Source organism: Dromiciops gliroides, chromosome 3 (genome assembly GCF_019393635.1).
Source record: "Dromiciops gliroides isolate mDroGli1 chromosome 3, mDroGli1.pri, whole genome shotgun sequence".
NCBI classification, from domain to species: Eukaryota; Metazoa; Chordata; class Mammalia; order Microbiotheria; family Microbiotheriidae; genus Dromiciops; species Dromiciops gliroides.
In genome coordinates, this window is record NC_057863.1 from 405,316,539 (window position 1) to 405,329,777 (window position 13,239).

General features: G+C 36.9%; 1 protein-coding gene across 6 annotated transcripts in view; it reads right to left on the reverse strand.

Moving 5' to 3' along the window:
• SPATS2L (spermatogenesis associated serine rich 2 like) overlaps positions 1-13,239 on the reverse strand; it is a 246,150-nt gene that overhangs the window by 70,369 nt on the left and 162,542 nt on the right. For 5 of the 6 annotated variants that reach the window (XM_043998905.1, XM_043998904.1, XM_043998903.1 and 2 more), the window contains 2 exons: positions 7,273-7,381; positions 2,206-2,255 (listed from right to left, as the gene is read on the reverse strand). In XM_043998905.1, coding sequence (XP_043854840.1) covers positions 2,206-2,255; positions 7,273-7,381 — 159 coding nt within the window. The remainder of the gene's footprint in view (positions 1-2,205; positions 2,256-7,272; positions 7,382-13,239) is intronic. The other variant, XM_043998908.1, reaches the window with a different exon arrangement.

Sequence of the window (13,239 nt, forward strand, 5' to 3'; positions counted from 1 at the left end):
CAGGGAAGGGGCAAATGTCATCCTGCTGTTCAAATTATACTCTAGGTCGCCTGTATTTGATTCCTAGAAAAATTCCAGAAAGTATTATTAAAGGGATGGTCAATGAATATGCATAAAAAGGAACAGTGCTCCTAAAGAACCATCATGACTCTATTAAGAACAGGTCATATCAGACAAACTGGAGCCTTTCATCCCTTTTTTTTTGTTTTCACCAATGTAGATGCACAAAACCCCTTTCTGTTGTCCTAAATTTTCCTTGCCTGCCTCAGCTCATTCTGAACATTAGCAATCCTGATGCTATTCTTAAAGGGCCACGCAAGGCTTTTATATTTACACTTTGTTACATGGACCTGCTTTCATCTTCTGTACATGTCTTTTGGAGGGTTTTTTTCCTGTACATGTCTTTTAAAAATTTAACTCAGTCCATGATTTCCCTGAACATTAATATCTTTAATAATAATAATGATAATAGCTAGTATTAACATAGAACTTTAAGGTTTGCTATCAATGGCCTCTGAAATCCCTTTCAAGTCATAATCTATGATCCTCTTATTTCAATTCCTTTTTTGATGGTGGTGCCACACTGGGAGATGATAACATTTAGATTTTAGCAATGAACTCAACACAGTCTCTCATGGCATTTCTTGGAAAAGTCATTTAACCTCTCTGGCCTTCACTTTACTTATCTGTAAAATGAGAAGATTGGACTAGATGGCTTTTTAAGTTCCCTTCTGCCTCTGAAAATTTGAGCCTATGAACTCTGTGATAATAAACATTTCCCCGGATGTGGAGAGAATAGGAAATCAGTCCTTTGTACATAGGCCTACAGCCCTGAAACAGGCCAAAGATTAAGGGTAATTGTGTCTTTATCATAGAGTATACTCAACAGCTAAGAGTTCTCTGCATGTGTGGGCAGAATGAAGAAATAGGGTACTTGGGTGAGGAGTGAACTTCAGCAAATGTAGTATATAAGTAGGAGACTCCATTTCCCTTCTTCTTTAGAAAGTCATAATGAGAGTGTGACTACAGGTGGTAGCAAAAAAATATGACAGGGTTATAAGAAGTACCCTTTCCTTTGTGCTCGGAGAGTTCATAGTACCATAGGATCATAGATTTAGAGCTATGTAGGATCTTGTAGGACATCTCTAAGCTATTATAATATTATATAAAATATGTACACACATGTATGCACACATATACATGCACACAAAATACAGATACATAATGCATACAGTGTGCATGTATATATATGCACAAAACATATACACAATAGATTACAACACATATAGTACTATATATACATGCAAAGACACATATGTTTCTATACACATATTATATACATATACACATAAATGTATATGCACACATAGACTATGTACAAAATATAGTATTACACAGTACATATAAGACACATGTGTGCATACATACATATACATGTAGAATATATTAATATACAGTATTACTATACATATGCATACATTTTACATATTATATAATGCATATGCAATTGTGCATATGTAGAGATACACACATACACATATATCATGTACACATATATATGTATATATATGTGTATATATGTGTGTGTGTATATATATATATATATATATATATATATATACATACATACATACACATATTACACCCCAACATATACACATATATTACTGGAAAAGGTCTCATAAAGCAACCCAGACCTAGTGCAGGTTTCTTTTATTTGAGGAAACATGTGAAAGTTACTTTAGAAATTTCTGGTCTATCTGAGCTGCTATTTGATGCTTCTCATCCACCATGCTCTAGGATGATTTCATCTGCATTTAGCCTAGAATCCTTTAAATTTCTGGAACTAACTTCTCTTTAAATTTTTATTTTTTGAGTGAAAAGATATAAGCATACCTGGGGGAAGAAGATGTCTCCCTGAACATGGGACTGCGAGTACTTCCAGAAAGTATCATTAAAGGGATGGTCAAGGAATATGCATAAAAAGGAACAATGCTCCTAAAAAACCGTCATGACTCTATTAAGAACAGGTCATATCAGAACATCAGAAGTGGCTAATAATGTGAAATGTTTGTTTTGGGGTAATCTTTATGAATACAGATATGGCCATGAATAGAATCAGTATAAAACATCATGCTACAGCAGAAAAAATGAAGAGTCTGGCTGGGGATGCAACTGTTTGGAGATCAATATACAGTACTTTACCTTCTTCTTCCCAGTCATATTCCATTCTTTCAGCACCTGAATTGCACTGCCTAGAAAAAGAAAAAGATCAGTCAACATACTAGGATAATAAAATAGCAATAAAAATAACATCATCATATTATCTTAGGATAATTTTTATCTGGTTTATTTGTTAACATATTCTGCCTTAAAAAACACAAACCCAACATGTATTTCTTATGTAGTTGTTCCTAGAATTACATCTTCATGTAACCATAGGTTTTTTTTGCCTTACCAAAATATTAATTCCTTCCACTTTTCCATCACTATATCATCACTATCTCAGAGACAATGACATATTTCTCGATAAATACACCCTCAAAAGTAAAATTAATAAACTTGTCACACTTGATGAATGGAGAAGTATATCTGTAACCTTCTCAGTGAAAAAAAACCCAACCCAAACCAGATTACTCCAAATTCTGATAACTACAGAAACGATATCATGCAATTTAATCATACTTGGCTCTTTTTTACACTTTTGTTCCAGACCTACGGTTTATAAGGTGGATAGAACAGATGATATAATCTTGATTTTATAGTACAGTGATATAATTGTTTATGAGACTGTCACTTTGAAGCGATGGAAGTTCATTATAACTAAAGCTTTAGTTTTAGATGCTCTCACAATCCCTTTACACACAATATATATAATAAATCTTCTGCAATTCCTACTAATTGGGGAAAGGCAAACCTGAAATAATGAAAAATCTAGATTTATAGAATAGTTTTAAAATACATTAAAATACTTTCAAGGACATAAGTTATCAAGTAAATAAATCATCTGAACTAGTCTAGTAAAGTTCATTTATTCATTGGCATGAAGAAGATGTTTTGTTGACTGGACTGCTTTGTAATTGGTCTAGCAGTTGTTTATCTTTTAAAGAGAACTGAGTGGTCTGATGAGGAATAATGAACTTAAAGATTGGGTCCCATAGGGTCATGATTTTCTGGAGAATGAAACTGTCAGTGGTCTGATCATTGGGCTAGAAATGGAAATGGTGAGCATAAGATAATCATGGTTGATATTTCATTGTTAAGGACTTTTCTCATCAGGTCAAGTGGCTATGGATTGAATAAATGGTTAGCAATCAGTAAAAGAAAAATGTTTTGTTGTTGTTGTCATTACTGTTTAGTCTTTTCAGTCAAGCTCAACTCTTTGTGACCACATTTAGGGTTTTCTTGCAAAAATACTGGTGTGGTTTTCCATTTCCTGCTACAATTCATTTTACAGATGAGAAAAATGAGGCAAACAAGTTAAGTAATGTGCTCAGGGTCACAGTTAGTGTGTATCTGAGACCAGATTTGAAGTCAGGAAGATGAATCTTCCTGATTCTCTCTACTCTGCCACCTAGCTGCCCTTTGTGTAAATTGGCACACCCAATTTTTTTTGAGGAGGCTTGAAAAGTTTATTATACTGTCTGCTTTCAACAACAACAACAACAATAATCACAGTAGTGGCGGTGGTGGTGGTGGTGGTGGTAACAGTAGCAGCAGCAGCAACAGTAGTAGTAGTAATTAATAATAAGCTAGAATTTCTATAGTACTTTAAGGCTTGCAAAGAGCTTAACAAAATATTATGTCATTTTATTCATACAATAACCTTGGGAGGTAGGTACTTTATTTTACAGTAAAGGAAACTGAGGCTGAGAGAGGTTAAATGACTTGCCTAGCATCATACTGCTAGTAAAAGTATCTGAGGCTATATTTGAACTTAGGGTCTAGCACATAGATATATATATATTCAATATAATCTATATATTACCAATACAATCTTTTCACAGTAAAAATGTGCAATGGTAGTCTGGCAGAAAAAGCACTATGCCTGAGTTCTGCCAACAGCTAACTGTAACCTTGGATGAGTCTTTTAAATTTTCTGGGCTTCAGTTTCCATCTCTATAAAGTGAGGGAGTTAGACTCAATAATTTTTTTTAACCATTGCTTCCACTTCTAAAATTTTAGAATTTCTATGAAGAAGGAAATTTCTAAACCAAGAAACATTTCAGACCAGTCTCTGGTGTGTTTTAGGTAAATGAGTAGTATCCTAATTGCTTTCTTTTCAATATATTATTGCCAACACTGCTTTGACTAGAGAGTTGAAATGCTAATTATATGATCATTCTATTCATTAAGGCGGGGACTCCATTAAGTCAACATGCTAGCCTTGATCAAGTTACTGTAAGCACTTGACATAATGAAATGTCTGCTAAAAAAAAATCCAGTAATTCGGACTTTACATGACCTTAGATTACTCATTTGTAAAACTTCCCAAAATTATCAAGGTTGTCCTGGTTAATCATTTTGAAGACCTCTGAGGAAGAAATTACAACTTTCTTTCAGTAAACTCTTCCAAGTGTTTTACAATCCTCCAGGAAGTTCTTACTTAGAACCAATCTGTAATTCTCTTGAAATAATTTAAGCCAATTTCCCCTAATTTTGTATTTTCCATCTTCGAGGAGAGGTGCCCATTTCCTGCTTAGTTGTGCAACATCAAATTTCTCCCAAACACTCAAAATTTGGATCACTTTATGAGAATTACATGAAAGAGCTAGGAGTGTTTAAACGGAAGAAGAGAATGCTGGGGGTGGGCATGATCACTGTCTTTAAATATCTGTAGGTTTGTCATAGGGGAGGATTAGATGTATCCTGCTTGACTCCAGACAGCAGAGTTAGGGTAAATGGAAAGTTTTAATAGTAATCAGAGCTGTTCTGAAGTGGAAGGGGCCTTCTGAAAGGGGTAAATGAGCTCTCTGTCACTGAAAATCTGGAAGTGGAGTCTGTAGAACCATTTGTTCAGGCACCAATTAGACTAGGTGGTCTAAGAGGTCTCTTCCAACTTGGTAGTTCTATTATTTTGTGGTCAAATGTTCAGAGCGGAATTCCAAAGAAGAAAAAGAAGTAATATCATAAATGAATGAAAAATGCATGAAATAGCATTTGTTAAGCACTTACTATGTGCCAAGCAACTTGTTCCAGAACTCTTATAATTCAATTTGAACTCAACTTGGAATGTTTAAAGCTATTTGGGCCACCCATAAATAACCTGTGTACATGAATTTCAAAGTGCCTGAGGCCTATTAAACTTCTACAAATCTAGTGCCCCTTAAAGGACTTTTAACAAATGATTTTGGTTCTTTGTAGTTTTTAAGAGGATTTCCACTGGTGCACCAATCAGTGAATAGTGGTTTCTTAGCAATCAGAGGGCTTTATTAATGAAGCAACAACATTGGCAAGGTGAAATTTTCGTGGGAGACAAATTTTCATGGGAGACTATTTAAATACAAATTGATCTGGTGACAGTCTATCAATTACTATGCTTTTCAGAAGGACCACTTTGTATTCAAAACATTTCCTGTAGGGAGTGTGGGAGTCCTATTGGTGAGGAACCGCATCAATCCAAGGTATGGAAAGTGGTTTTTACAGACCCAATTTGAAGCATCAATTTCCCTTGAAAGGAGTGAAGGGATGTAAAGCTAGACAGAAGTTGACAGAACTAGTGATGAAGGGGAGGTGGGGTCAGATTCCTCCTCTCTCCCACTTCACATTGAGGTGAGGAAAGGGACCCAAGTCAGTAACAGCAGTCATTTGACTGGTAGGATTCAATAGTGGTACCAAATAGCACTAAACATAGACACTGTGCCAATCCCAGTGTGCCTGCCACCTGACATGCATGTAATTGGTTACATCTATGCAAGCTCAGTTTTCCTATTTCTATTTCCAACTGTTCCCTCTTGGAAGCATGCCAACTTTTTGTTGTCTAAATATAACTGTAAAACACTACACTCTCAATTGCCCCAGGTCATTTGGACCTTGCATGTGCGACTGATCCTGGTCTTGTGCTGTCATCTCATGCCAGGAACAATACTAGACAACTGGGGTCTAGAGTGGTAGGAAACAGAGCAGGCACATGTATTTTCTGTATCCTTTGTTCCTAAGAGCAGTTTGTGAGGCTGAAAGGTAGCATAATAATTAGACAGCTGGACACGGAATCTGAAAGATCTGGGTTCAAATCTTGCCTCAGATATTTCTAGCTTGATGATGACAGGCAACTCACTCAACCTCTCTGGGTCTGAGTTTCCTCAGCTATAAAGGGGGAATAATAATAGAACCTACTTCACAGGGTTGTATAAGCATACATAAAGTGCTTTGCAATCCTTAAGACTGTATAATATAAATGTAAGGTTTTTTTTTCATTTAAATTTAGATAGCTCTACCTACTGATATTTAAAAAGATATTGCCTTTCTAAGGATTTTCCATTCATAGCAGCAAAGTTAAAACTTGTTATTTTTGATTTGTTTCAGTTGAAAAAAAAAAGGCCTAGAGAGATCAGTCGGTAACAGAGTTAGATATAAATAAGAGAAGTTTTTCTTGAGTGGGGATAACAGGGTCATACTTCATGAATAGGAGAAATCAGAGACAAGCTTATGGAGCCCCTTAAGCCCTGAATGTAAGGACTCTAGTCACAAGGACAAATACAGTTACTCTAGTTGCATTTGCTTTAAACTCCACACATAGTGAATGGCCTTCCTGGTCCAGGATAAAGCATATGTCCCTGCCAAGATAAAGGAAACCATTAAATCAACATCATTCTCCACAAGACACCATGACCATTAGTAGAGAATGGACTTGATTGTCAAAATGCCAATCAAGTCTGATTTCCATGACAGGTGAATTGCCAGTGATTAGTAGGATTATAACTGTTACCTTTCACAGAAAACATCTAAAGGTTTTTCCAGGAGAGAAAAGTGGTTTTCAGCAGTTCTCTTACTTTTTTTTTTTTTAAGTGAGTCATGGACCTAAGGGAACTTAATGAAAAATTTAGGCAGTAGTTGGTCTGGATGGAATCTGTTAGAAGAAAAATTAAGAGGGTAAAAAACATTGAATATTCAATTTTCATTCATTAAACAAGCATTAATTAGGCAAGGACCCACTATCTATAAGGCCTAGAGATGGGCTCTGGGGAGAGAAAAGGCATTGTCTTTCTTAAGGAACTTACAAGATAATGGCTGGTTTTGATCTCTCTGGATCAATGAAAAAATCAGGCTTACCATCCATGAAGGCTTGAACTGCTCTGTCCACATTATTATCAAATTGTTGTAGCACCAGCACTATTTCATTATTGCTTTTGTTGGGGACAACTGATCGGACTGCATAAATCTATGGGGGGGAAAAGAAAACAATTATAATTTTTCCTCAATCTCAAAAAAAAAAAAGAAGAAAATATATAGAAAAGAAATGTAAAGCAGCCTGGAGGAGGCTTTGAAATATCAACCACTCAATACACTTTACACAATGATCCCTGGCTTACTGACTGATTTGGGCTTCTTGTTTCCTTTTCTCCATTCAACTCATACCATAGGATCAGATCATGGGGTCCTACTATTTAAAGCTAGAAAAGACTTTATGGATAATCTAGTCCATTACTTTCAATTTATACATAAGGAAATTGAGGCCTACCTTAACGTCTTTGTAAAAAGAAACAAAGATTTTGGTAGGTTTGTAGAATAACATAATATGAATTTGAGATGATATCTGGCCCACTAAGTTCAGAGAGGCTATGAAGGGAACAAAATGCTGAGTATCCAATATATCCATGATCTTTCTGAATTGTGTATGTCATCCAGTGTGTCTATTCCTCCCATCTTTGTGTCATTTGCAAATTTGGCAAAAAGACCACTTATAGCTTTATCCAATCATTGATTAAAATATTAAACAGAATACGGCCATGGAGAGCTCCCTACAAGGAGTTTGCTTTCCAGTTGAGCTTGAATGTAGAATGTATGAAGGGAAACAGAACGAAATAAGATTAAAACAGAGAAGTTGGAACCAGACTGGGGAAGACTTGAAATGCTGGTCTGCACAGTTTGAATTTTATCTGATAGACAATAGGAAACTAAAGGTTCTTAACCTTATCAAACTTATGTATTAGGAGGATTATTTGAGTCATTGGAAGAATTTATAGGAATTGGAGAGAGGAGAGATTGCATGAAAAGAACCCAGTTAGGAAGCTATTACAATAGGCTAAGTGAGAGGCAAGGAGAGTCTGAGTAAAGATGGTAGGAGTAAATAGTGGGCGGGTGCGGGGGGGAGGGCAAAGTGAGAGATCTTTAGCATTTTTGATATGTTTTCGGGGCAAATACGATGAATTTCAGTTTTGGAAATGTTGAATTCAAGGTATCAGTGGGATATTTAAGTAGAGATGTCCAGAAGTCAGAAATGTACAATTGGAATTCAGTGGAAAGAACAAACTAAATATATAGATTCACGATTTAGGCAAGGAGATTGTGTCTTATTTATCCTTTTATCCTCCTGAGGGCCTATCACAGTACCATATATAGTAAATGTTTAATATATGTTTGCTGAATTGAATTAAATCATAAATTTAAAAAGGTAGGATTTAAAAAAAAATGTGCTTTATAAATGTTTATTATCTGGGGTCTTACCAAAGACATACTTTTATAACTGTAAAAGATGTTCTCATATGGTGTGAGTGGCAGGAGAAATATAAACAAGTCACATGAAATCAATGGAAGCCTTATCCACTGTGCAATCAATCTGTTATTGTAATAAGGGAGGGGAGGTTACAGGAGGGAAGCAGCTGCTGCTGATATCCCTGAAGAGATGCCAGCTTGCTTCCCATTCTGGGGATGCTTGCAACTGGCATATAAAAGCAAGTGGCATTTATTCAAAGGCTGACCACATCATACCTTTTTTTTTTTTTTGCAGGGCAATTGGGGTTAAGTGACTTGCCCAAGGTCACACAGCTTGTAAGTGTCAAGTGTCTGAGGCCAGATTTGAACTCAGGAACTCCTGAGTCCAGGGCTGGTGCTTTATCCACTGCACCACCTAGCCACCCCACATCATACCTTTCTTGAGAAGAAGAGGAGAAAGATAAAAAAGACATGGTCAAACTGAAGCAATGGTGGTGGAGGGATCTGGTGTTACTGGGCAGCTTTCTCTTTGTGTAGATGTTGCTGTTCCCTCCTGTTGTGTACATCCTGGGAGAAGTGCTGGGGCTTGCTGACAAACTGCTTGAGGTTTTGGGGGCAGAAATTATTACCTCAGTTTCCTCATCTGTAAAATGAGCTGAAAAAAGAAATGGCAAACCACTCTAGTATCTTTGCCAAGAAAACCCTAAATGGGGTCACAAAGAGTTGGACATGACTTAAACAACTGAATAACAGTGTAATTCAAATAAGATGAAATGCTGAAGGCAGAAGTGGATAAAGAGTAGAAAAGAAGAAAAGACCAACTTGGATGAGGAGAAATGGAGTTACATACTCAACCAATTAATGGTTGTGGTGGTAGGGGATGGTGGTGGAGAGTGAGGGAACTGAGGGAGTTAGGACAGCATGTGGTTAATTGTGGGAACTGGGTGAACCACACTAACTCCTTCTTGTGACTCAATTCTAGAGTTAGCTCAATTCCCTTTCAATTCAATTATGGGTCGTCAAACTTCTTTCTTGTGAGAAAACTTTATTCAATTGTAGGAATTGCGAGAAAACCTTATTGTACAGTTTGAACCTAGCCCTATGTAGCATGGAAGTTGGACCATCCCTACCTGCTACTTAGAGTCCCTCAACCAAGAACTTAGGTTGTGCTGACCAGAAACCTAATCAATTCCAAAGATTGCTGCAAAGAGTTTTCTCACAATTGTACATATTGAGCAACCCATATGTTTTATCTAAAAATTGGGGGGCGGCTAGGTGGCGCAGTGGATAAAGCACCGGCCCTGGAGTCAGGAGTACCTGAGTTCAAATCCGGCCTCAGACACTTAACACTTACTAGCTGTGTGACCCTGGGCAAGTCACTTAACCCCAATTGCCTCACTAAAAAAAAAAAAAAAGAATTGGCCCTGTTGTAAGAAATCAGTTATTGTTTCCATGTTCCTTTAATTGTTCCCAGATACTTTGGGGAAGTTTGAAGTATTGCAAGAATTACCAAAAATGTGACAAACTTGTCTTTCCAATGTACCACACAATACTTCTAACTGAATTCAGAGAATTGCATCTGTTCACGTTCTCCCTTCCAACTTGTAAAGTCCCTAATTTTCCCTCCAATTAGAAATCAGACTACTTAATATTATGTTGTTTCCTTTTAATTCATTGTTCTTATTTGGCTAATTTTTAAAAATGTATGAAAATCTGTCTCTCCATGCGTTTGGGGTCCAGGCCTAAGTTGATGAGGTCTCATCTTGGTTTGTTCGGCAATTGCCATGCATTGCTTAATAAATTGATATGCTCAGAAGACCAAACCTTTTCTTCCTAAGTCATTTCATCTTTCATGCTCCACAGGAGAGATAAGAACCAGGGGAAGCAAAAATTTATCTCTGATCACCTGTTATCAATGCTCCTTGTCCTGGAATCCTAGAAAGAGTTATTGTCATGTGATTGCTATATTTATGGCAGACATAAGATTCACTCAGTTCTTATGGATCTGGGCAATGCTCATTATAGGCATACCTTGGAGATAGTGTGGGTTTGGTTCCAGACCACCACAATAAAAAGAATATTGCAATAAAACAAGTCACATGAATTTTTCTGATTTCCTAGTACACATACAAGTATATACTATAGCATATGAAGTGTCTAATAGTATTAGTTCTAAAAAAATACATACCTCAATTTAAAAATACTTTATTGCTCAAAAAAATGCTAACCATCACCTGAGCCTTCAGCAATCTGGTGAAGAATCCTGATTCAATGTTGAAACTTCCTGACTGATCAGTTTAGTGTTTGCTGAAGCATGGGGTGGCTGTGGCAATTTCTTAAAATAAGAGAACAATGAAGTCAATTCTCTTAAAGCCTGCCCCTACTTTATCAACCAAGTTTATGTAACATTCCTCAATACTGTTGTGTTTTAGGGAATAGGTAGGTCCAAGGAGAGAGAGAGAGAGAGAGAGAGAGAGAGAGAGAGAGAGAGACAGAGAGAGAGAGAGGAATGGCCATCAGTGGAGCAGTCAGAAGACAACATTTATCAAATAAGTCTGCTGCCTTAATGGGGGTGGTTTGTGGCACTCCAAAACAATTAAAACAGTAACATCAAAGATCACTTATCACAGATCACCACAACATATAATAATAATTTTAAAAGTTTGAAATATTGCAAGAATTACCAAAAATGTGACAAACTTGTCTTTCCAATGTACCACAATACTTCTAACTGTCAGAGTCTTGTGGCCATCTGTAGGCAAAAGGAAAACATCCAGGGACTGGCCAGAGCTGGTGTGATAACAAAGGGTGAAAGGAATGTGATGCCATCTGACTGTGAAGTCTCTTCTGGCGGGGCAGGCTTCAGAGGGTATTTTCACAGCTCATTCTATGTTTGCTCTTTTTTCCCCCTATGTTTACTCTTGAGAACCGACCCTCTGGGAAGTATGTGGCCCCTCACAGTAACATGTCCCAGTGTTCCTTCCTCCTACTCTTTCACACATTTTTGTTTGGTTTGTTGTTACATTTGCTGCCTTATTATTTAAAAACTCCATTTCAGGGGCAGTTGGTGGTGCAGTGGATAAAGCATCGACCCTGGATTCCAGAGGACCTGAGTTCAAATTTGGCCTCAGACCCTTGACACTTACTAGCTGTGTGACCCTGAGCAAGTCACTTAACCCTCATTGCCCCCATCCACCCCCAATAAATAAAAATTTAAAACTCCATTTCTCCTCATCCAAGTTGGTCTTTTCTTCTTTTCTACTCTTTATCCACTTCTGCCTTCAGCATTTCATCTTATTTGAATTACACTGTTATTCAGTTGTTTAAGTCATGTCCAACTCTTTGTGACCCCATTTAGGGTTTTCTTGGCAAAGATACTAGAGTGGTTTGCCATTTCTTTTTTCAGCTCATTTTACAGATGAGGAAACTGAGGTAAACAAAGGTTAAATGACTTACCCAGGGTCACAGAGCTAGTAAATGTCTGAGGCCAGATTTGCACTCAGAAAAGTTAATCTTCTTAACTCCAGCACCAGCACTCTATCCACTGTACCACTGGCTGCTCCAACTTGAATGATCCCTTATACTAAATAGAACCTTTACCCTTTTCTTTCTCTTATCCCTTACAGAGAGACAAATATTTTCCATCAGGATTGCTACCTAGTTTTTACAGACTGAGAAGAAGTTGTAGTGTGTAGAAATCTAAATCTATCACAACATGGGGAAAAGAGCTGCATGACAAAGACTATACAAGAGGGAAGAGTGGTGAGGGTGTAGGGAAGACTGGTTATCAGGAGGCAAATCTCATTTACAAATAAAGAATTTCCTAACAATTAGTACTGTCCAAAAGTGAAATGAGTTGCTTTGGAAAGTAGTGAATTGTTCATCACTGCTGGTATTCAAGTGGGGGCTTAGTGACCTTAGGCAAGTCGCTGGCCTGATCTTCCTCTCTGTAAAATAAGGGTGTTGATTTCGATAATTTTAAGTTCCCTTCTAGCTCAGGAATTCTGTACTACTCTATCATCTTCTTTCTAGCTTGTCAGATATGTTGTGGGAAGGATTTGTGCTTCAAGTAGGGGTTGTACTAAATTACCTTGAAGGTCCCTTCTGGTGATCCCTCAGTCTAACCAAACAAGAAAAATCATTAGCTGAGTATGTTTCACAATAACATTAATCTACTAGCTAATTACCAGCATTCTGAAGTTAATTTACACTCAGTTATAATAATAGAGTTACAATTACACTTAGTAATAATAATAGAGTTCTTTGTTAAAGCTGATTCTGGTGTTTCAAGTCTCTACCCTTTGGTTTGTATTATGTGAAGTCTTTAATAATTATCAACATTATGACCGTTTCTCTTCAGAATATCCCAGATGCTTTAAAATGCTATTGTTTTGGTTAATTTATTTGATTAATGTTAGAAGTTTTTTTTTTTTTAAAGTCTAGCCTACCCTCCTTTTTTCCACTTCAACAGTCAGATTTGCATATAGAGCACATTTTTCCACCCCTTTTGCTGTCTGTTTCTTCACTGCTGTATTAAATACCTCCCTCTTTCAGAATTTGAGGTTATTAACTGAGTTTTGCTAG